Raw genomic sequence first — 23863 nt, 5'->3', positions numbered from 1 at the left:
CAACCTGATCCTGGGGAGCTCACAGAATCTCAGGAAGGGTTGGAGGAAGAGCCTCGGGAGGACGCAGGCAGGAACAATGTCCAAATCAGACCTAGTCTGTTGCTGATGCTAGTTCCCCCTGGCTACTGGATGCTTCTACCAGAACCCCTGCCTCTACTGCTGCCCTGCACCCACCTCCCCATCTTCCAACTGAAAGCTGGGCTGGAGCCCCGGTTGTGTGCCTATAGTCCAGCAGCAAGGGGGCTGGAAAAGAGCAGGTGGCATTTTGAGCCCTTAAAAAGGGCTGGAGGGGCTTCCCTGGTGGCGCAGTGGTTGGGAGTCCGCCTGCCGATGCAGGGGACGCGGGTTCGTGCCCCGGTCTGGGAGGATCCCACATGCCATGGAGCGGCTGGGCCCGTGAGCCATGGCCGCTGAGCCTGCGCATCCGGAGCCTGTGCTCTGCAACGGGAGAGGCCGCAGCAGTGAGAGGCCTGCGTACCACAAAAAAAAAAAAAAAAAGGCTGGAAATGAGCAGGTGGCATTTTGAGTCCCTTCACACTTGCCAAGATGGAGAGTCCTCAAACATATGAAGAGGGGTTTAGGCAGGGACTGGATGATAATGGGGTCTCTCCTTTCCTTCTCTCCCAAGTCAGATGCATCTACACGTATACAACTTGACAGCCCTCCCGTCACACCTCCTTCAGGGAGGCAGAGCTGAACTGCGGAAGAGAATTACTTTCTCCCTTGTCATAAGACTAGCCCCAGATTACAATCAGGGGCGCTAAGAACCCAAAACATGGTGATCTCTCCTTCACATTATTGAAAGAAATTTAAAAATACTGAACGGGTCAACAAACTTCTGACCTTTTCCCCCATGTTGTCTCTTTTAAAAAATGTCAAATTATTTCAAATAGTGGTTTTTCTATTCTGGGGACTTTTGATGAATCTCCTTTATTTGTCTGCTAGGACATTTGTTGCTGACCGAAGTTTGTGAAGTCAGCCACACCTATGAGATTATGTAGCTGGTAAGGCCAGCTACCGTTTATTGAGTGACTACTATGTGCTGGCACTGGGGTGGGCATTTTTCACCAAGTGTCACTAATCCTTACATCCCCAGGTACAGATGAGGAAACTGGGAGGTTACAGGCTAATAAGTGTCCGAGGTAGAATTCAAAGCCCAGGGCCTTCTATTCTCTGAAGCTTCCCAGATGCTGTCGGGCCCCTGCGCCTGGCACAGTCCCTGGCTGACAGCAGGCAGGGACTGAGGAACATCCGCTGAATCAATGAACATTAAAGATGGCACACGAGAGCCTGGTTGACTCTGACAATCACACAGATGTAGTGTCATTAAACGAACGCACACGGATTAAACGGAGAATAAGACTTTAATTGAGCACCAGCATTATATACATAAAATGTGTCCGCATAGAAAAATAAATCCAGTCGAAGTGTCCCTGAGAATCCACAAAGTCTGTGCTCTGTACGTGTACAGTGTTTGCTGACGGTTACTTTTGGGTCGAGGCCATTTTTCACATCAGTCTATCGGCACTCTGGTCAGGTTTTACGGCATCTTGGTTTTTATTCCTCATTTTAAATATTTTTGTTTCTCACCATTTAAAACTTGTTTTTCGTTTTGTTTTTTGGGCCGTGTGGCTTGTGGGAATCTTAGTTCCCCGACCAGGGATTGAACCCAGGCCCCAGCAGTGAGAGTATCGAATCCTAACTACTGGACCACCAGGGAATTCCCTGGAACTTTTTTATGTTGAGTGAGCACATGAGGCTGAAAATCACACCTTCAGCGGCTATTTTTTCAAATCATTAAGGCCTTTATAAGGTGGCTAGTTCCCAAGATGGAGTATTTGTGCCAAGCGAGCCTTTAAAGTCCAGCTCCTTGGTGGTGTGGACGTTGTCCCAGCGTCTGAGGTTCTCAATCTGGGGGTTACTCAGCTGGTCTCAGCCCTTGTTTGTCGGTTGCTCTGATCACCCTCAGAGGCAGGCGTGAGAAGGAGGGGGTCGCTGTGCCCGGCTGAGTGTGTTTCCTCCTTGGAGGCCCGCTCAGAGGACCCCTGCCCAGACAAGGTCCTAAGGCTGCAGCCCGCCCCAAGGTTCGGCTTGTGGCTTTCACACACTTCTGTGATGACGCTCAGTTTGTCAAAAACTTCATTCTCGTCAGACAGTGGGAAGGAGAATAAGAGAAGTGTGCTGTGATGAGGGTGGTTCAGAAACTGCAAGAGAAAAAAAAGAGTTACATCAAATTTCCCCATTTCTTTTTCTGGGCTCACAGTTCTATACAGAACTCCTGGCTGGAAAACGCTGTTTAAAAAAAATGGGACAATAACAGTATGACACTTCCTCAAAAAACTAAAAATAGAATTACCATATGATCCAGCAATTCCACTTCTGGGTATACACCCATAAGAACTGAAAGCAGGGCCTCAGCTCTCTCTCTCTCTCTCTCTCTATATATATATGTATATATATATATATATACCCGTCTTCAGAGCAACATTATTCACAATAGACAAAGATGGAAGCGGTCCAAGGGCCCATCCATGGAGGACTGGATAAACAGAACGTGGTCTAGCCATACAACAGAATATTTTCTGCCTCAAAATGTAATGAAGCTGATACATGTTACAACATGGGTGAACCTTACGCTAAGTGAAATATGCCAGACAGAAAAGGACAAATGGTGCGTGATTCCACTTACACGCGGTACCTAGACTAGGCAAATTCACAGACAGAAGGTGATGGTGGTGGCCGGGGCCAGGGGCAGAAGGGAGATGGGGGGGTTTGTTTATCGGATACAGTTTCTGCCTTGCAAGATGAACGGAGTCCTGTGACTGGAAGGTGGTGATGGTTGCACAACAATGTTAATGTACTTAATACCACTGAACTGGACGCTTAAAAGTGGGTAAGGTGGTAAATTGTATGTTATGTGTATTTTACCACAATTTAAAAAATGCGACAATAAACCCGCATCTCATTTGCTGAGTGATCACAGGTCCCCCTCTGAGAGTTCCTCTTGTAAACCCAGAGGGAGACAGGATGGTCCCAAAGCTGTGGGGCTGATGCCGCCTGGGCATCCTTGCCTCTAGGAAGCTGGGATGCTGTGAGCACGGGGTAGATGTGTCTTGGAATAACAGCTAGTCTCCTGTGCGTCCTCAGGCTGAGTTGGGGGCCCTCTTTGGTGCTCCCCAGCAGCCTGTGTGTCCCTCTGTTTCAGCCAGCTCCGTGGCGTCCAGTGTGGCAGCCACCAGCCACTTGAAACCTGGCCGGTCTGGACCTACGTGTGCTGGAGGTGTAAAACACATACCTGATTTTGAAGACTTCGTATGAAAAAGAGAATGTAAATATTTCAACAATTGAAAAAAATAATTGAGTGCATGCTGAAATGATATTTGGGATATACTGGGTTGCATAAAATGTATTATTAATATTAATTTCCTCTGTTCCTTTTTACTTTAAACATAACTGTGGCTACTAGCAAATTTAAAATCTATGTGCTTTGTTTCCATCTAGCCCGTTTTACGAACGATGACTCATGGTGTGTCCCTTCCAGCAGACGGGCTAGTTACAGACAGGAACCAGAGTCTAATCGTCCTTGTCACTCCAACACTTCAACCATGAAGATGCCCATGTACGTTTCCTGAAATATCTGCTGAGCGCACATTCTCCACTTTTCATCCTTGTAGGTTCACCGAGGCTCTTAAATCTTCAGGACGAGGTGCAGAAACGTTCCTTAAAGCGTGGCATTCATTTTTAACTTCTTCCCCTCAGTTGGTTCCACCTTTAAGGGATCAGTTAAGCCTTCTGAAAGTAACTTCCATAGCTCAGCCCTGGGAGATGACTTAACCTAAATTCGACCCTCCCCCACCCCCACCAGCCAACCGAAGGGAAAGGCAGGGGTCAGGGATTTCGCCCAGGTCCGTTGTGCAAAGGCGGCAGCTGCGGAGAGGAGGGACCTCCCCAAAGGCTCGGGTCCAGTGGAGCCACGGGAACACACTGGAAGCTACCTTGACTCTCCTGGGAGACAGGAGAGGAGAGGACAAAGCAAGACGCGCTAAATGTCAAGAAAGCGAAGAGCGGGCTGGTGGCAGGCTCAGAGTGTCCGTGGTGGGTAAACCTCCCTATGGCTTTTTCAGCGAAACGTCTCCATCCCCAGCAAATCTCCCTCAACTCAAAATTAGCCTCTGGGCCAGGGTTAATGAATTCTCTGCATTTTGAGTCAAACTGGAGAATTTCATGATCTGAGGACCCTGATCTGCTCATGGGTTCCTGCTGCTTCCTTCGCCCTCACTCCGCTGGTCCCTCTCCAGCCTCCCCCGCCCACCCATATTTCTCACTGGCCCACAGTCAAGCCTGCCAAGTCCTCTAGCCTGGGAGGCCAGAGCTCCTGCCATCTGACCCCTTAATTAAACTCGCCTCTGGCTTCGGTTCGCCTGGTCCCACACTGTCCCATCTGTCCTTTCCTGTCTGATGAGCCCCTCTGATGGTGAAGCCAGAAGCAAAAAGCAGGTACACAGTTTGGCTTCCTCTCGGCTCCCCACGTACAGAACACCTCCTACGCTGAGCGAAGGGCCCGCCCGTGTGTCCTTCCTGCTGCGAACAGGCTTCTCAGAAGTGCACCTCTAGAAGACGCGCGTCTCATCCTGCTGCTGCAGTCTCACTGGCACTCTCGTTAGAAGGTTCTGGCCGCTCTGAGTCTCTTGCCTACAGTCACGCGGTCCACGTTCTGTCCATGTCAGGAGCTGTGCTGCCCACACTTGTTCACTGGAGCTGAAACAGCTCCCAGCCAAGTCCCTGTCCAGGAACTGCCCTCCGCAGAAGGGAGCTGCCTTGTACGAGTCCTTCCCAGGGGCAGCCCGGACAATGGACTGGCTGGTGTGGGAACAAAGGCCCGACGTCAGCTACCATGACAACACATTAACAGGCCCAGGAAAGCAAGAAGTGGCAAGGCCTCCCTAAGAGACGCACTTCAGAGGGTGGGGGAGTCACCCTGTGAAGAGTCAGGGACCTGTCACATCAGTTTTAGGGATCCCACAGAATAGGGAATGCCAGGACATCCTCTCCAAAGGAAGGGACCGTTATTGTGTCTTACCCACCACCCCTGCCAGGGAAGCACGATGCGAGGTGGGCCTCTGGGTTCTGGGGGGGCAGCACATTCCACACCAGGAATATGGCTCCTGGTGTGAGTGATACAGAAGGCTGCCGGCTCTGAGGGGGGCCTGGAGCAGGAAAGGGCCCCAAAGAGGGTACGGGCTTTGGAGCAAGCCGTCCTAGCCACACCTCACGCCGGCTGATGCTGGGGTACGGAGGCCCGGCCTCACCTCCCAGTGACATCTCAGCTGAACCCAGTGAACATGAAGAGGCCGTGAGACCCGGCAGATCCTTGGAGGGTCTGCGGTGGGAAAAGAGGCTGAGTGGAGTTTATGGCAAATCCCAAGAGGAGCGTCACTGTGTGGCCACTACAGTTCTGAGGCCAGGCTGGCCACCTGCAGCCGAGAATTATACGCTGTTTGAAAACAGCTCTGGGAGTATTGGCCATGGGGACTTGGGAGAGACAGAGCCTTGGGCCACAGGACACCAGGTGACCGTGCCACCTAGAAGTGACCCTCACGAGGCCTGTCAGACCCACCAGGTCCTGAGGTGGGGTCACAGGGCACACGTGCAGGCGGCCCGGCCTCCCCTGCATCTACCCCTGCTGCACCAGCACATCTGCCTCTGTTCACACCATGACCGCGCTGGGGGATGGGTCCTCATGACCAGGAGAAGCGGGAAGAGGTCAAACGTGGCTCACAGGGAGGTCAGCGTGGCACACGGGTACAAACCAAAGATGGCCCACAGCTGCACTGGAGCACCAACTGGGGGCCCTGATGGCAGTGGGGGGGGAAGCTCCCAGCAGGCAGAGCTCCGGGCCGTGCATCTGGTCATCCCCTTTGTGTGGAAAGAAAAGTGGTCCAAGATCAGGTACTCATGGAATCCGAGGCAGGGGCCGACGGCGAGGCTGGTGGTCAGGGGCCAGAGGAAGGGAGACTGGAAGGCCAGCACAAGGGAGTCCGGAAAGAGGCGCGTGGATGGACTGTGGGAGCAGCTCCAGGTGGGGAGGTCTCTGGACCACATATGAACTCCGAGACCCAGAGCGGGGCCCTCTGCCAGTGGAGCTCTGTCAGGCCTCAGCAGTGCCAGCCACGGCCCTGCAGGATAGGGACAGCCGATCATTCCCGAAACAGGTGTCAACTCCAGTCAGAGTACACTGGTGCCCCTTCCAGAGTCCATGCCTCAGAATGTGACTTTATTTGGAGATAGGTCTTTACAGAGGTACTCAAGTTAAAGGAGCTCATTAGGGTGGGCCCTGATCTGATCTGAGGAGATTTGGACACAGATGGGAGAACGCCATGTGACGATGAAGGTGAGATGGGGGGACGCTTCTACAAACTAAGGAACCAAAGGTTGCCAGCAGCCACCAGCAGCCTGGGGAACGACCGGGAACGGCTTTTCCCTCACAGCCCTTGAAAGGAACTGACCCTGCTGACACCTGCATCTTGGGCTTCCAGCTTCCAGGAACTTGAGACAATACGTGTCTGCGGTTTAAGCCGCCTAGCGTGTGGTAATTCTGTTATGGTGGCCCGTGCTGACTGACACAGACCTCACATTACATCATGTCAGGCCATGGGACCCCATGACAGCAGAGGAGGCCAGGAGTGCAATACCCTGATGGTATCGCATGCGGGGCCACCCACCCAGCGTCTGCCAGCCTGGAAGGACGACGGCTGGCCCGCTGAAGGTACGGGGGGAGGGGGGGACTGGGAGTGGTACCAGCTTGGAGACGGTGCCCTGTGAGGACCGGCCATCGTCCTCCAGCACTGGGCACGCACTGAGAATCAATGACAGTGTGTGATAGTGTGTCCCCAAGAAGTAGAGTACAGGGGCTCAGGGACCGAGGGGTAGAAGTAGGAGTGGCCCTGCCTGCCATCACTCCCGCTGACCCACTTGGGGAACTGGTATCCACGCAATCTTAGGCTCTGTGAGCTCAGAGCAGGGGTCAGCAAGCTACGGCCCAGGGGCCGAAACCAGGTTTCTTTGTACAGCTCAGGAGTTAGGCACGATTTTAGAGTTGTAAGTGACGCCATTTAAGTGGTTACGTAAGTATCTACATAATATCTCAATCTTGGTCTCAAAGCCTAAAACAGTTACCATCCCAGTGGGGGACATTTCCACCAGGAGACACAGTAGGGATCCCATCGAACTTTAAGTGATAGCTGCCACCTCGTCATGCCAGGATCCTTGTGCCGAGAAACTAGCCAGCAAGGAAAGGAGTCGCCACACGGGTCATCAGGAGGAGAAAAGGCTGCTGCTACGCGATGGGAGCACCCAGCTGGGTGATGGGGCACCTCATGGTATTGGGACTTCCCCTGCCCAATTCTGATGGCAAGTGGATAAGCACAAGTGCCCAGATTCCTGGGGTCCTGTGACCAGGGGCTCAGTCCTCGCAGAGCGGAGGGTCTGAGTCACCCCGTCAGGTCAGTAGCCTATGTCAGCAGCGGCTGGTCAGGGGAGAGGGGCCTCTAGAAGGAGAGCTGAGCAGCGGGTGTTACTTGTGCCCGTGGGACCAGCTGCAGTGATGGGGCTGGACCCTGTTCCGTTAACCTTCCTCTTGTAACCTTGTAATCTAAGAGATCGACTTAGCTCCTCGAGAAGCTGCGCCCGTGGGTCCCGGTGGTTTATGGGGTGGGCTGGAGTGGACGCTGCAATGCGCCACCCAGATGTCCTTCAGGAAGGAGGAACTTGCTCCCCTGGCTGCTGGGAGTGGGGCTGCCTCCCCACTGAGCGTCTCCCCCAAGGTTCCCGGGGCTGAAGGAGCTGCCACATCTAGTTACACCTCCTTCCTGGGGGCACCCACACCCAGCCCAAGGGTAATGGGGGCCCCGGGCCCTCTAGCCTCAGCCCTGGACATCTCTACCACAGCCCCTTCAGGACTGGCATCGTATCCCTCATCCCATCCTGCTGCCCTCTCTCCCGCAGAGGTGTTACGCGCAAGGCTAGCTCCACTAAGACTTCTGAATGCAAATCTCCATTTTAGAGTCTGTTTCCTGGGGAATGAGACCAAAGACAGGATCATTTGGGGCTGAGCCTGGCACATTTTCATTTCTAAGTGTGAGAGTATAGGCAGGATGATTTCATTTCTTTAGGTCACTTCCGTCCTACAGTCTCTATCCAGGTACATCCTTTCTTCTTCCCAAACCTTTTGAAAATAGCTTTCTTGAAAAAAAAAAAAATTGCTTTCCTAAAGTCTCGGACACACATCCCGTAATTTCAGTCGCTCTCAGATGTCCCACAGCTGAAACCGCACTTGCCCCTCCTCGCATCCTCTGCCCATGGCTGTTCGCTGGCACTCAGCCTACAGTTTTCCCTCTCTCATCTTTTCTGCTCCGAGCTCTGCTTTATCTCTTCCTGTCCCAGGACCATCACCTTTGCTCCCTGATGACTTGGGGCTCGGGGAAGGGAAGGTCGGAGAAGGAACAACATCCAGGTTGGAGGACGGGATTCGGAAAACAAACCTTTACCCCCTCCCGTAGGGCTGTTCCATGAGCTCAGACTTCCCTGGAGTGGCACCAGGGATGGGACCAGCGTGCAAGGTGCATGTCATTCTCCAGGAAACCACGCTGTGCTGAGTTAGGCGGCCCTGACTTAGAAGGACAACTTCTGGTCAGCGTTTCCGAATCCACACCTGGCTCCATCCTGCTACCTACCTCTTTCAGGTGCTGTGGAAGAGAATTCCTCGGGGGGATGGCATGCTTGGCTTTCTTGTAAACGCACCGCAGCAAGATGAAGCAGCCAGTGAGCGTCAGGAGGGCGGTGCACACCGAGGCTCCCAGGACCCCGGCCACGATCCAGGTGGGGGCGATTTCTGCAGGGACAAGGGGCTGGGTCATGTTCTTGTCAGGCACAGATTGGCTGACAGTGACCGAAACACTATTTTCACCATCACAATCCAATGGTAACCCCTGACCGTTGGGGGGACCCACACGTTTGTCTCGGAAGGCGTGAGGAGGAAACCCAGCAGCTGTTCGAGGACCCAGAGGTTTTCAAGTCTCACCCTTTCCTGTCTTCCTCCAAGCTGGGTTTCTGGCATGATTGCTGGTACACACACAAAAGCAGCGGCCGCAAGAACTCTGACCCACTTTACCTACTCACAGGGTAGCAATCAGCTCCCTGGTGGGGATAAAGCTCTTCTGCCTTGAAGCAGAAAACACGACTCCCTGGGCCCCAGAGCCCCGGTGAAACACACGAGCTACAGCGTTCTGAACTGAGAACTGCACAGGTGACCCCACCTGATCCCCTGCACTCAGAGACCTCCCCCAACAGTGTGGTCGCCAGCAGCCCAAGGCTGAGCTCTGGGACCACCCAGCACCCCCTTGAGCGCCTCTCTGGAAAAACTCAAGGCTACCAAAGGAATTCACCTTTGTTCTGCCAACTCTTGACCTTCCTTTCTTAGTGCATTTTCACAAAAAGCTCGGGACTGTAAATCTTTCCTCTGTCCCTTTGGGACCTACATGTATCTCCTACAACCAAGGAGCGTCTTTCTCAAGGACCTGAAAGCCATTTCTTTGAAATGTCATCATCGGGAAGGAGCGAGCCCCCGTCTAAGAGTTCCAGTGGGACCTACCCTGGCATGGCTGGTGACACTATGATGAACCCCTGGGGGACAGTGCCTGGGTCTCCTTGGGTCTCCAACCCAGACATTTGAGCATCTTAGACAAGGACATTCCACAGGCACACCTGGTTGATGGTGACAAAATTCAAAGGATGCTTTTGTGACTCACCAAGAGGGGGAAATGGGGAAGGAGAGCAGACACTGTTTTACACAGGCTGTGAATTGTGGGAGAATCTAGTGATCAACACCCTCTATATAAGGCTCTCTAACTTGTTTCAGTCTGTCTGATCATGCTGTCAGGTGGACTCCCTTTCTGTTTCACAGGGAAATCGTGCCTTTGCTTACCTATGGGATTAATCTGTAGGCAGTGGGCTTAGATATTACTTCCTTCCTGTCATTTACTAGCTGAGCAACTTTTGGCAAGTTACTTCACCTCTCTGGACCTTCATCTTCTGTCTCTGAAAGGGGAGAAGAGCCTTTCAATGCTCTCATTGAAAACTTGTGAGGTTTAAATGAGAGAACTATGTTTAAAAAAACCTAAAATGATGTTTGACAAAAGCAGATTTTCAGTGGGCTATACTTTTCCTTTCCTTTTTTTAAAAAAATTATTTATTTATTTATTTTTGGCTGCGTTGGGTCTTCGTTGCTGCACGCGGGTTTTCTCTAGTTGCGATGAGCGGGGGCTACTCTTCCTTGCGGTGTGCAGGCTTCTCATTGCGGTGGTTTCTCTTGCTGCGGAGCACGGGCTCTAGGCACTCGGGCTTCAGTAGTTGTGGCACGTGGGTTCAGTAGTTGTGGCACGCGGGCTCTAGAGCACAGGCTCAGTAGTTGTGGCACATGGGCTTAGTTGCTCCGTGGCATGTGAGATCTTCCCGGACCAGGGACCGAACCCATGTCCCCTGCATTGGCAGGCGGATTCTTAACCACTGAGCCACCAGGGAAGCCCTACTTTTCCTTTTCTTTTAAAAAATGTTTGGGGGCTTCCCTGGTGGCGTAGTGGTTGAGAGTCTGCCTGCCGATGCGGGGGACACAGGTTCGTGCCCTGGTCCGGGAGGATCCCACATACCGCAGAGTGGCTGGGCCTGTGAGCCATGGCCACTGGGCCTGTGCGTCCGGAGCCTGTGCTCCGCAACGGGAGAGGCCACAACAGTGAGAGGCCCGCGTACCGAAAAGAAAAAAAAAAAAAAAAAGTTTGGATTTTGTCAGTTAATAGGTGATCACTTAAGAGTCACGAAATATTTGAAATAGTTCTCTTTTCGGTCAAAGTGTGTGCCTCATGCCATGTTCCATGCCATAAACCTTAAGGAATATTTAAATGCATGATTTTAATAATGTCCTTATTAATAATGGCAATGACATCGAACCCACATTGCGGGCTCACTCTGTGCCTGGCGCTGTCCTGGGTGACACCCTTTGATTCCCCTCATTTTGCAGATGAGGCGGCCAAGGCACCAGGCAGTTCAGGATGCGCCCCACACCACTCATTACGTTGGAGTTCACAGCAGGGAAGGACGGGACACAGGACAACCGGGCATGTACTCAGGCCTGGGGAAAGCAGTTGGCAGGTGTTTAGAGGAAAGAGGGGTGATTCCAAGGTCAGGGATTCTAGGGATTCAAGCTGGGTGAGGATCCCCAAAGCACAGAATTCTGATTCAAGCACAAATGATTCATGAAAGGAATAAAAAGATAAGCTCTTGTTATTTAACGGTGCTGTTGAGAGGCTTAGCCATGGCAGGAGGAACACAGGCAGGTCGACTCAGCCTCAGATAGAGGTGTGGCACTGGACAGGGAACTACAGAAAAAGAAAGGAGACTGACAGAGAATTCCCTCCAGAGAGACAGCAAGACTTTCCATCTTCTACATGGCTCTGCATTCCTGTGAAAATCTGCTTAATATGATTGGAGAATAGCTTCGGATGGCACTGAAAAGATCACGTGCCTGGGTGAGGTGAAAGATTCCTAGGTTCAGGCAAGTAATTTGTGCATTTACGAAACGAAGGAAAAAAACCCAACAACAAGATTCAGGAAACTCCAGGCTGGAAAGCTGGATGTGATATCCAGAAAAAAATACAGACATTCTGGAATGGATGGTTAAGTGGCTAATTACAAATACTTAAGAAAGATAAGGAGAATCGCAAAAAATAATAACATGAGGCCACCGAGAAGAAATTGGCTCAAAGCGGCTGCCTTTCCTGTTTTGGATAGGGTTACTTGTTGGTAAATTATGGCACATTACGGGCTGGTTTTTCCCAAGCTGTTTTCCTTGGAATGCTCATCCTCAAAAAAGATGTTGAAAGATCAAATATGCTAAAAATGCTAATATATAGGGTGACTTTTCTGAGAGAGAAATGCGGCGTACCATCATTTCCAAGCACATCCGACTACCGGGCTCTTGTTTTGAGAAATATCCCATAACCACTCATGGGACACAGTTGTGACAGTGCTGCACTTGGCACTGGGTGTCAATTTCAGGTCATATTTGCCAAAGTTTTACATGGTGACTTTGTGGACAGTAAAACCAAATAGCTCACATAATAGTCCACTAGATTCAGATGGATTGGTGACCAGTAAGCAACTAGCTAGGCAGTCTAGAGGGAGGTATATCCTAGCCACACCAACAGTTTAAACAACGAACTGGTAAGGATCCTGAACCTCCTACCAGCAAATCAGTTGATGAGACGAAGCAAAACAGGGAGAGAAATATGTTCAATGACAAAACCCAACATTCACGAAGAACTTGATAAGCTGAAATGATGAATCACTGTGACGGCAGCACTGCAGTTGCCTCAGAATGGCAGTGACACAGAAGATGAAAAGTTTTACTCTCTCTCTGGAGGGAATTCTTCATTACGCTCCTTTGTATTTCTGTAGCCCCCAGATCAGCACCTTGCTTCCAGGAGGGCCTCCATAAATGAAAATGGTCAGGAGCAGACCTGCGTGTATGCATCCTTTTGTGGTCTGAGCTGGCGGAACCTCTGGACATCTTTAAGTGACAAAAAGGCCCCAAAGGTCCTGACGTTTGTACACAGACATCTAGGCCACAAGTTTTTATCATTCTGTACGCCAATGCAATGCATCCGTACAAAATTACTCAGTGTCTAGGCCAACTGGTACCCTCCCCCTCCCTCTTTTCCTCCTTCCCTTCCTCCTTCCCCATGTTTTTTTTTTTAAGAAACACCAAGCGTGGAGGCACTCTGCTAGACACTGTGGTACACATCATATGTGGGGGACTGTGTTGAGGTCCTGAATTCACGAGGAACCCTAAAACCAGCTTGCTGAGGACAGTGAAGGGGTTTCCAAACTCTTCCCATCACGTGCCTGAAGGAACTGGAGATGCGCAGCCTCGGAAGGAAAGGCTTCTGGCGGGGGTGTCAGGGCTCGACCTTGGCTGGGTGGGCTTGGGAGGACTGAGACTTGCTTCAGGGGGCCCAAGAGGACAGAACGAGCACACTGGAGGCGGACGCGTGGAGGGAGACCTCAGCTCCCCGGACGGAAGGATCTCCCATCCATCCCTTTGGTCTAGGAGTGAACGAGCTGCCTCAGAAGGTGGGGTCTCCTTCCCAGCATGAGGCGGTCAGTCGCGGCTGAACTGGGTGGGAGTTTGAGCTGGATGACGATCTCTAAGGAGCCTTCTGGCCCTCACACTCCCGGGGAGTCTCTAAAGCTACTTAAGATGCTCAGAGGAGGGACTTCCCTGGAGGTCCAGGGGTTAGGACTCCGTGCTTCCACATTAGGGGGCGTGGGTTTGATCCCTGGTCGGGGGGCTAATATCCCACAAGCTGCATGATGCCCTCCCTTCAGGAAAAAGATGCTCAGAGGAGACAGAACTGTAGACGGTGCATCTCGAGACTCACCGTCAGCGGTTGTTTGCTCACAGACAGGCTCACTCCACTCCCCGGTTTTGTTCCGATCAGGAAGAAACCCTCGAACTTGAACACAGTAAGTTGTCTGTGACTCAAGATTTCGGAGGACCTCGAAGTCATACTGACCAGTAACTGGAAACTAGTAACAGAGACAAAAATAAGAACATGCCTCAGCAGTGAAGGGACGTCATCTATTCTCCCCCGCCTCCCCGCCCCACTTACTCGTTATAATCTTTCCTTCAGGCTCAAAATAGGAGGATGAAGGAAGCAGGCGCTCCTCCTGGGTCGTCTCAGGGGCCCCGGAGACCATTCTGAGGTCGGGGTGGGCAGGGCAAGGACTGACCACGGTCCTGCCAAACCACCTCATGCCCTGAATTCTCCAGTTTAAATGACAAACAAGCCATCCCACTTCCTTTTTTAAAAAAAATAAACCAGTTGTATGGGTTGAATTTCGCCCCTCCCAAATTCGATGTTGAAGTCCTAACCCCTAGTACCTTCAAAAGTGACTTGGTTGGATAGAGGGTCTTTGTGGATGTAATCAACATAAATGAGGTCATTAGCGTGGGCCCCAATCCAATACGACTGGTGTCCTTATAAGGAGAAAATTTAGACACAGACGTGCACACAGAATGCCACGTAAGGATGAGGCAGGGATTGGGGTGATGCCTCTATATACTAAGGACCCAAAGATCGCCAGCACCCACCAGAAGCTGGGCGAGAGGCCTGGAACAGATCCTTCCTCATGGTCCTTAGAAGGAACCAATCCTGCTGACACTTTGATCTTGGACTTCAGCCTCTAGAACCTTGAGACAATACATTTCTGTTGTTTCATCCACCCAGTTTACAGTACTTTGTTAAAGCAGCCCTGGCAAATGAACACACCAGTCATCTACAGTAAGACTCAGTGTGATTTTCTGGTGTGTGAACACACCAGTCATCTACAGTAAGACTCAGTGTGATTTTCTAAGTCCAGAGCATGTTCCTGACAAGGCTGCCTGGGGGTCTCCTCTGAATCACTTCTCCATTCACGAACCTGAGCTGCCCGCCCCCAAGCGGCTCGACTCCCCTCGAGGGCACACCCCTCAGCCTAACTCTGGTGGGGGCGTCCCAGACTCATCTTAGTTTAATTTAAATATATCATAATTGATGATGTATTTCTGAATTTGAGAAACCAAAACAGTTTACAGCAAAATCAAGGGAATTCAAAGAGTACATACTGCCTGTATTTCCAGCATGGTTACAATTTCCTCACAGAAGGGCCTTATGAAAAATCTGTTACGTGAATAGGAGCTGCAATAGAAAGTGAGCACAGACTCTGTTTTTACTTTAGTAATTGGTTACTTTTCTTTGGGGGCTGGGCCTGCTGACAGCTTGATTCCTTTATTGTATAAGAAGCTAAGCTCACTGAAGGTGAGAATTGGATTTTACCAGTTGAAAACATGAAGAGTACAGTATAACTTCTAATCATTAAAAGCAGAAATAAAAACAAAAAACCCCTGGCTTTCATTTCCAGGAACCCAATATTTCTAAAACCTTACAGTGCATTTTTTTCAAGGCTAAACTCAGAGGTTGACATGTCAGAAGCATACATGGAAGAGGGTGGCACGGATGTGAGGGCTTTTCTAGCCTTTTTTCGCTTCTGGACAACTTCTGATTTTTTCTCACTTTCTCCCATCAGGAAGAAAGAATTTCTAAAAGCTTTTAATGCTCTTAGCTCAGCGACCTAATATGGCACTCTCTCAGAGACACCTGCATTCTAAAAGGGAACCATTTAATCTTATTTCTTTCGGGCTGCTGTAACAATACCAATGACTGGGTGGTTTATCAACATTTACTTCCCACAGTTTTGGAGGCTGGGAAGTCCAAGGTCAAGGCACTGGCAGATCTGGTGTCTGAGGAAGGCCTGCTTCCTGGTCCATAGCTGGGTCTTCTCAGGAGTCCTCACATGGTGGAAGGGGCAAGGGAGCTCTCTGGGGCCTCCTTTATAAGGGCACTAATCCCATTCACGAGGGCTCCACCTTTATGACCTAATCACCTCTCAAAGGCTCCACTCCTACTACCATCATATTGGGGATTAGGTTTCAAAGTATGAATTTGCAGGGGAGTGTGGGTGGGGTGGGGAGAGGGGGAAGGGAACACAAACGCTGAGTCTACAGCACGTATAAACTGGTAACGGTGAACCTGCAGGCACAGTGAGGGAGGACTGGGGAGCGGGCAGCCTTTCCAACACTCCGTGTGTCACACCAAAGTCTTCCACACTGCAGGCAGAGTGAAGGCACAAATATGTAACCATATGCCTGTCCTGAGGGCATATTCTAGGTAAGAAGCTAAAGAGATAAACTGGGTTTTGAATTTCATGCCTGGGGCAGGAGGCACTCAGGCCTGGTAACTGTGGAATCTGATCCTTAATCACAGTAGGCTGCAACCTCCAGGAGTTACCTTCCTACCCCGGACTTTGGCAGGGACACTTGCATTTGATAAGTGACCATAAAACTTTCTGTGTTGCTTCCTAGGCACACAAATCCTGGGGCCTTGACTATAAGCAAAATCATCTATTCTGTGAAGAAGGCAGATACCCTGCGTCAGTTAACGAAGCATTTTTAAAAACTGAAGTATAGTTGATATACAATATCTTATTGGTTTCAGGTGTGCAACATAGTGATCTGACATTTATATACGTTGCGAATTGATCACAACAGAGCATTTTTGGGGGAGGGAGATTAACTTGAGATTTTTGGGGGCCTACATAGTATGTAGATATAAATTTAATTACATCATTCTTCAGACAATATGCATGGGTGACCCTTTCTTCCCAAACGCTTGAGAATCAGTGATAAAATCAACATTTAATGCAGAGGAGATAACATACGCATAACTTAACTTACATAAAATATACATAAGTTAGTTTAGGACCACAGATGGCATTCAACTCAGAAGCACTAAGTGTAAGAGTTGAACAAAGATGAATGAAAATAGTCTTGACACGTCTACACAAGGGCACGGGAACCTCACGTATTGACCATACCCATTGTTCAGGTAATGGGACAAGCTTACTTTTTTCATTATGTCATTAAATTCCTCAACAATCCTATAAAGTAGGTTATTATCCCCACTTTATTAATGAAGTGGATTATATGCTCATTTTGCAGACCTGAGAAGCTGAGGTCAAGAATGTGACTAGAGTCACACAATGGCAGGGGCAACGTTCCAACAGGATCTTTCCACTCCCAGCCCATGTTGTGAAAGGCACTGTCCCTGGAAGAGGAGGAAAGCAATGGGGAAAAGTGGGGTCAGTCCAGTAAAATGTGACACCCACCATTCATCCAGGGCTGGGACTGCCCTGGACACGGACTTGACTATTCTGTGGTGTACTGGGGCCTCATGCCATGCAACAGTAGACATTCACTGATCACCTGACTCCGCTGACTCCAAGTTCCACCAGCCAACAGCTGAGTCAGCTCTGCCTTCTTAGGCAACTTCCCTTTGGGGAGAGAAAGGCCTGAGCTCCTGCACCAGCACCCAGAAGTCTGCTCTGTGCATTGCCCTTGTGGAATGGGAAGCATGACCTGACATACCGGCCATCCCCCACAATGGGAAGCTTCTGGAGCTCAAAGGACCAGGCCTGAGATCCTCTGGACCAGTGGTCCCCAACCTTTTTGGTACCAGGCACCGGTTTCGTGGAAGACAATTTTTCCAAGGACCAGGGGCAGGGGGGTGGTTTCGGGATGATTTATTTATTGTGCAGTTCATTTCTATTATTGTGCAGTTTATTTCTATTATTATTACATCAGCTCCACCTCAGATCATCAGGCATTAGATCCTGGGGCTGGTCCCCAACAGACCCCTGCTCTGGACCATAAGGTGCTGCCACCTGGCAAAGCCTCCCTCCGACCAACACTGAGCAAAGGAGAGGGAGCTTACATCTGCAATGCATGTGATTCACCGTGCTTACCTTTTCGTCTGAGCCATTTTTCCAATATTGCACATGATAAGTCCATGAGTTATAAATATTCCTCATGCTCCATGTTTCAGGTTCATTCTTAATTTTCGGGGCTAAGAAACGCATATGTAAAGAATTAGCAAGTGCTTCTACTTGGATTCTGGGAGGTCCGATAATGGCTAAGTATGAGAACAAAGCAAAATGACAATCAAAATTCACATGTTAAAAACATCAACATTTACTTTTCGTAACTGGGCAGACCAACTGGGCTACTGAAGTACTCTGCCCTGTGATACACTGCTGAGGTGATGCTGACAGACGTGGCTAAGGAGGATTCTTGGATTTTGTTTCTTAAAAAAAAAAAAAATCTATTAATCTTTGCCTTCATTAATCAGGTTTAGTCCATTTATGTTTACTGTGATTTGATATATTTGGAATTATTCCAACTACATTACTTTGTGTTTTCTGTAAAGAGTCCCATTTTTTATTTTTTAATTCCTCTCCTCTTTTTTTCTTTCTGTTGGGTTGAATCTTCTTTATTTCCATTGTTGGGTTGGAAGCAACAGATGGTATTTCTATTTTTAGTGTTGAACCTATATAATTAAACCACTTTCCAGCAAATACATTTTCCAACAAAGTCTGAAACTAGATCTTCCCAGACCAGGGCTTGAACCCATGTCCCCTGCATTGGCAGGCGGATTCTTAACCACTGCGCCACCAGGGAAGTCCTGGGCAATCCTTCTAATGCACCTCTCGATCTGCTCTTTGGAGGGCTGCACTTGAGTTCTGTTCATGAGATTCTTCTCCTCCTTATTCTCTCAATTGCTATCTGGTGGTTTAATTAGTTTTCAATTCCTGATGTTCTAATGATGTTCATTTTATGACCTCTGGTGGGTCCCCATGACCTTCCGGCTCTAACCTGGGAATATTTTTTTCAATGCTGACCAGCCAGCCTGACCCAACCCATCTGCCATCAGCTGTATCCGTCCCTCTGTCCTTCATCCCGGGCCAGCTGGTCTGTCTCTACACCCGCCTAAAATCAGTCTTTATTTTTCTGCTGATTGCATCACATTTCTTTAAGTCATGATTCCAAACTGACTTCCTCCTCCAAAATTCAACACACAAATCCTTCTAGTTTTTCTCATTAACAGCGCTGGCTCCAACTCGTTTTTACCCTCGAGGCATTAAAGTCATCAAATTTATATTTAATTATCTTATTGCTTTATGCCTATCCTGTCCTATCTCTCCCACAAACTTCTTTAAGGCCACAGCCCTCTTTATTACATTCCCTAAGCTCCTTGTGCAAGGCCATCCACTTGGTGGGCACTCAAAGAACTCTTGCTGACGGGCCAACCAAGGGGGAAATGAAATCAAGGCAAGATGATGACATAACAACAAAATCAAAACCAAGATGGCTTACTGTCATCCACAGGACAGAAGGTGATGTTTATCCAGTCTGAATGCTCGTCTTCAAATTGAGCCCTGACCCTCAAGGTGTGGTCACCGTACTTGGAAAGACTTGAGAAATCACATTCCGTCAAGACAGTACTTGTGCATATATCTTGGAATTTCCTGTAACTACAAAATCAGAAGAAATCATGAGAGTTCTACCCTCAGTCGCTCTGAGGCTGACTGATGCTTTATTCTTCTGCTACCAAAGGATAATGGAGGATAATGTGAGGAGAATAAAGCAAATTCTTTACTGTCAATTTCAAAGAATACTATGTATCGTTCACACGAGCATTTTCCAAACTGTGCTCCATGGAACCTTAATGATCCTTGAGGTATCATAAGACATTTCAAAAACAGTCCATCCCACAGTCAAACAATTTGGGGCAAAAACTGGGTGAGACATGAACAGGTGTCTGTCTTCACAACAGAACTGCTCAGAGACTTTCATATCCTCGTAAAATGTGTCTTTCCAAAAAGGGGTTGAGTATTCAACATATTTGACCAAGAAAGCTACCTTCTTTAACTATGTATTTCTGAAACTTGTGGGGCATGGTTTGTGAAATGTTGATATTCACAGATTAGCCAAAATAAGTGTACCATAATGATTTCAAATAATGTCTTGTAAGTGACTATTGTTCAGTTACGCTGGAAAAATTATAAAATTCGTTGACCTCAGATCTCCAGCCCTGGTACCAACCCCTGAAGGGAGGGTGGCAGAAACATGAAGTGGAAGGAAAGGAATGTTTGAGAATACCTACCAGGTACGTGTAACTTAACCTCACAACAGCCAAAGGAGCTATAATTAGCTCCGCCTGAGGTAAGGAAATCCAGGCTCTGGTCTTGCAAAAAGTATGAATCTTGTCTGACTGGCACCTTCCTGTCTTTGTGCCAAAACCAATCTGGCTACTCTAAGAGGTAATAATGAAGATGACGGTGATAACAATAATAACAGCCAACACTTGTCAAGCACGTAGGTGTCAGGTGGGGCACTGATTTTGCAGTATTATCTCATTGAATTTTCACAACCCCAGGAGGGCGGAAGTGACATCACTCCTATTTTATAGGTGAGGCCCAGGTGTAGAGAGCCTAAGACACTCCCCCATGGGGCTTGGGTCTGCTTGACTTCAGAGCCCATTGCCTCAGGCACCACTCCACAGTCCACGGCACTCTTAGGAGGCAGAGATAATTGGGCTTATGCTATTTCACTGTCTGCTTTTTTCACTTAATAGACCACAAACATTTCTCTAATCAATCAAGTCTCCGTGGCTGCCTAACATCCCATCGTTGGGGAAATCCAAGGGTCATTTCATGAAGGGGGTTTTCTCACATGCTGCCATTTCTTTCCATGCATTTAAACTAATGCATGAATTGGGTGGAACACAGGAGTATTGCAAGAGTTGTTCTGCAATAACTTCCGTTTCACTAGGTCATTTTTATTGCACCTACAGATATTTTTCTTCCCATTAAGTAGCTAATAGGATCTATTCCCCATATTTACATCTAATTGTTTTAGATGTTTCCATATTCAAATCACCAAGCCATCCTCTGAAGTTCCCTCCACCACCGGCCAGCCCTACTCAATGTACACATACAACAAGAATTTGTACTGTGCAACTGCTCAGGTTAAATTCTAATCAAATCTTTTCCAGAGCCACAGAAGGGTAATCAGATTTTTCAGGATCAAATTTCTTCCACACCCAGCACGTGTTTTGTTTTCCCCTGCACAGGCCATGCTTGGTCTGCAAGTCTATGCTGAGGAGACCTGGAACCCAGGTATCCATTCTTGGTTATTGGGAGCTCTCATCTAGAAGACAAACACCTAAAACCAAACGCCTCTACTCCAATGGCAAAGAAGCAAAGAACAGAACAACAAGAAATAAACCACAGGGGAGAGGGACAGACAGAGAGGGAAGCTCATTTTCCACAGTGAAATCCCTAGAGCTATCAAGACAGAGTGGAGAAAACACAGACAAAATTATAAAACCAGCCAGTGCTAGAAAATACACCGCAGGAGAAAAATAAATCTCAGAATGATGATTATTAATTAAGTCCTTGGGGAAACTGACAAAACTGGAATATGGACTTAAAGGACTGTATCATTGGTGAAGTTACCAAATCTTGATAACTGTACCACAGCGATGTGAAAGGTTATCCTTGCTCTCATGAAGTACACAATGAAATATTAAGGGGCAAAAGCAAGAAAATGTGGCGAACCTTAAAAATTGGTGAATATAGGCTCTTTGGAAGTTCTTTGTATTATACTTGAAATTTTGAAATGTTTTGTTACCTGGGAATTATTTCGAACTAAAAAGTTTAAAAAAAATGTAAACGACGATTATCTTATTCATCTTTCTCCTTCTTCTCTGACTTAGCAGGCCTTGGATATGTTTGTAAAATAAAGGCCGGGTGGGAGGAGTGTGGGATCCACGGCACCTGAGACCCCCAATTCCTCCCTCCTCACTGAAGGAGCTGTCTGCCTTTGACGAAGTTTCTGAGTCACACGGGAAGCAGGTGTGCGGCTCACTGGCCTTTGGCTTCCTGTTGCTGTCTGCACCTGGCACAAAGGTGCGTCATCTGCACTCCAGCCTGTGGTGTACAGTGGCAGGCTGCCAAGGGAGGGCTGGCGACAGGCTGGGCAGGTCCTGGGAGGTCAGAACACCACTGAGGCAACCGTGGTTGGTGATACCCTTCCTTCATAAGCGTCTGCCCAGCAGCTGTCTTACATTCAATTTCAGAGTAACTGAGTGCTCACTATGCAAATGACCTGCACCCCCCCAGTACTGGGGTGTGCAGTTTATAACCTACTGGAGGGGGTCGGCAGTAAGCGAGCAAGGGGCTTCCTGCCTGCTTTGAATACCTCAGTTTTCTTGGATGGCTTCCACTGTTGACTTCTAGCAATACTACTCTAATAACTGGAAGATGGTCACCACTGGCATTTGTCTCTTAGAAAACATTCATAGTGACAAGCCCGATATGTTCGCATTGCGGTAGGCTGCCACTGTGGCCGATGACACTCACCATCTACATGATAAAATGTCTGTCACACCATGAACCATCACAAGAAAAAGGAAAAAGGAGTTTACTTGTCTGTTTTCAGAGAACAGCGCTTTCACAAGAATTTCTGGGACAGAAAGAAGAAGGCCAGGAGAGAGGCTCCCCCTGGGCTGTCAAGGTCACTGGGGTGACAGCAGTCAGACTCTCTCCTTGGTCTGGCCCAGTGACCAGCCCAGCCAAAGCCACCATCCTCTGACAAGAGCACCCCAGACTTACCTTTGGTACTGAGCTGTGAAAGTCAGGTTCCCCTTGGGAAAAGCAGGCGACTCCCACTGTAGAATGTTCCTGAAATTAACTGAATTCATTCTGACATTTTCAGGAGGCGGCACCATTCCTAATGCTGTAAAAATAAAGGGGAAAAAGTTGGCAACTCTCTTCCACTAAAAGGCTGCCCAAGAAAATAACCATATCCCATACTCAGGTCTTCCCTATGGCGCCAAGTCTTCAAATGCGTATGTGGGTGAAGGAGAGACATGCTTCAGCTGTGCTGAGGAGTCTAGATTGTATCTGAAGAGAAGAAATTGCTAAGGGGAGGAGGATAGTAAGAGTGAAGTGCGGATGGCTGAGGGTGACCTGGATTTGGGTGGTGGTAGAAAGGTGTGAAGGGGTGGGTAGATGGATTTTAGGTATATTTCCAGAGGTATAAAATCTAGGTTTCCTAATACATTTGGTGTGAAGAAGTAGAGGTTAATATCCACTCCTGGCTTAAGTACCTGATGGCCTGACTGGAGCTGCGGACAGGGAAATCAGGAGTCCCAGTTTAGAATTTGCATTAGGTTTGAGATGTGAAGGATACGTAAGTCGGTATATCAGAGGCAGCTGGATGAATGAGCCTGGGGCATAGAATATAGACCTGGGCTAGAGACAGAAATCGTTGTTAAACTTTTTAATAGAAAACGCCAAACATACAGAAAAGTACAGAGAAGAGTATGTTAAACCGCCACCGGCCCATCACCCAACTAACACCAACAGATATAAATTTGAGAGTCGTGAGCCCATAGCTGGTATTTAATGCTAGAGTTCTGCTGATACCCCCCAAAAGGGATAGTGTAGGGGAAGGAGAGAAGAGGGCTCGGGCATGAACTTGGCTGTATGGAGATCTGGTAGAGGGGGAGGATCCCAAATAGAAACAGGCTGGTAGGTAGGAGGGAAACCGGAGAGCAAGGTACCCTGGAAGGCCAGGGATGAGTTCATCAGAAAGGAAGGAGGGATCCATAGTGCTGTTTGAACCTGGGCTAGCAATTTAGAGCGGGACAGGAAGGGTTTCAGTGGATTTAGAACTCAGAAACAATAGAGCTGCAGAGTTGAGGGGCAGAATTCAGATCTTGGGGTGCTGGGGACTTAGTGGGAGGCCCTGACGGCCCGCCCAGGCACTTAGTCACTTTGAGTGCGCCTCTGGGGTCCGCTCAGGGGTCGTCTTTGGGGCCATCGCTGCCCGACGTCGTAGCCGAGCCTCCTAGTTCCCGAGCGCACCTCGGGTCGGGACGCAGCGCCAAGGCGGGGCCGGGTCTCCGCGCAGGTAGCCCGGCTTGGGAAGCGCGCTGGGCGCGCGATTGAGCCGACACTCCGGAGAATGCCCGGCGTCCCCTCCCCGCAGACCCCTCACCTGACACCAGGAGGCAGCCGCCCAGCCAGCTCCGGAGGCTCTGCGCCATGGTCGCGCATGGAGCCCGGGAGGGCGCTCGGGGGGGCCTCGGGCAGCCACCGGGCACCGGGTTACGCGCTCCTACGCCCGCTTCCGCGCCAGCGTAAGGAGCTCCGCTGCCCCCGCCCCGAGGCTGCTTCCGGGAACCGGCGGGGCGGGGCAACATGAAGCCCCGCCCCTGCCTCGGACCCCCGCCCCCGCGCGCCAGTCTCTAGAGACTGCTGTCACCCGATTGGCAGATTGGCAGGGGCAGGTGCAGAGGTGGAAGGGCAC

At 49.4% G+C, this 23863-nt stretch overlaps 1 protein-coding gene across 3 annotated transcripts; it reads right to left on the bottom strand.

Moving 5' to 3' along the window:
* Positions 1-1345: 1345 nt before the first annotated feature.
* Positions 1346-23736, bottom strand: IL10RB (interleukin 10 receptor subunit beta). Of its 3 annotated transcripts, none has more exons than XM_060150850.1 (7): positions 23552-23726; positions 22162-22285; positions 18860-19017; positions 17452-17618; positions 13491-13638; positions 8733-8890; positions 1346-2204 (listed from the first exon to the last, which is right to left on the bottom strand). In XM_060150850.1, the coding sequence occupies exons 1-7, from the start codon at positions 23598-23600 to the stop codon at positions 1923-1925; spliced, it is 1086 nt and encodes a 361-aa protein (XP_060006833.1). In that variant the 5' UTR covers positions 23601-23726; the 3' UTR covers positions 1346-1922. The 3 variants fall into 3 exon arrangements, with proteins under 3 accessions (XP_060006833.1, XP_060006834.1, XP_060006835.1); XM_060150851.1 differs by having other exon boundaries at positions 17452-17552; positions 23552-23725; XM_060150852.1 differs by lacking the exons at positions 1346-2204; positions 8733-8890 and adding an exon at positions 12325-12619 and having other exon boundaries at positions 23552-23736.
* Between the last annotated feature and the right edge of the window lie 127 nt (positions 23737-23863).

Source organism: Lagenorhynchus albirostris, chromosome 5 (assembly GCF_949774975.1).
Source record: "Lagenorhynchus albirostris chromosome 5, mLagAlb1.1, whole genome shotgun sequence".
Lineage (NCBI taxonomy): Eukaryota > Metazoa > Chordata > Mammalia > Artiodactyla > Delphinidae > Lagenorhynchus > Lagenorhynchus albirostris.
Note: the sequence above shows the minus strand (reverse complement) of the source record. Positions and strands in the feature narration are given on the sequence as shown.

Bases quoted from the DNA above. Each gene is read 5' to 3' on its own strand.
- IL10RB (XM_060150850.1), bottom strand. From the start codon at position 23,600: ATGGCGCAGAGCCTCCGGAGCTGGCTGGGCGGCTGCCTCCTGGTGTCA. The intron at 19,018-22,161 runs GTAAGTCTGGGG...CTGATTTTGTAG, and splicing joins TTCACAGCTCAGTACCAAAG to TTACAGGAAATTCCAAGATA. The intron at 2,205-8,732 runs GTAGGTAGCAGG...TTTCTCTTGCAG, and splicing joins TTCCACAGCACCTGAAAGAG to TTTCTGAACCACCCTCATCA.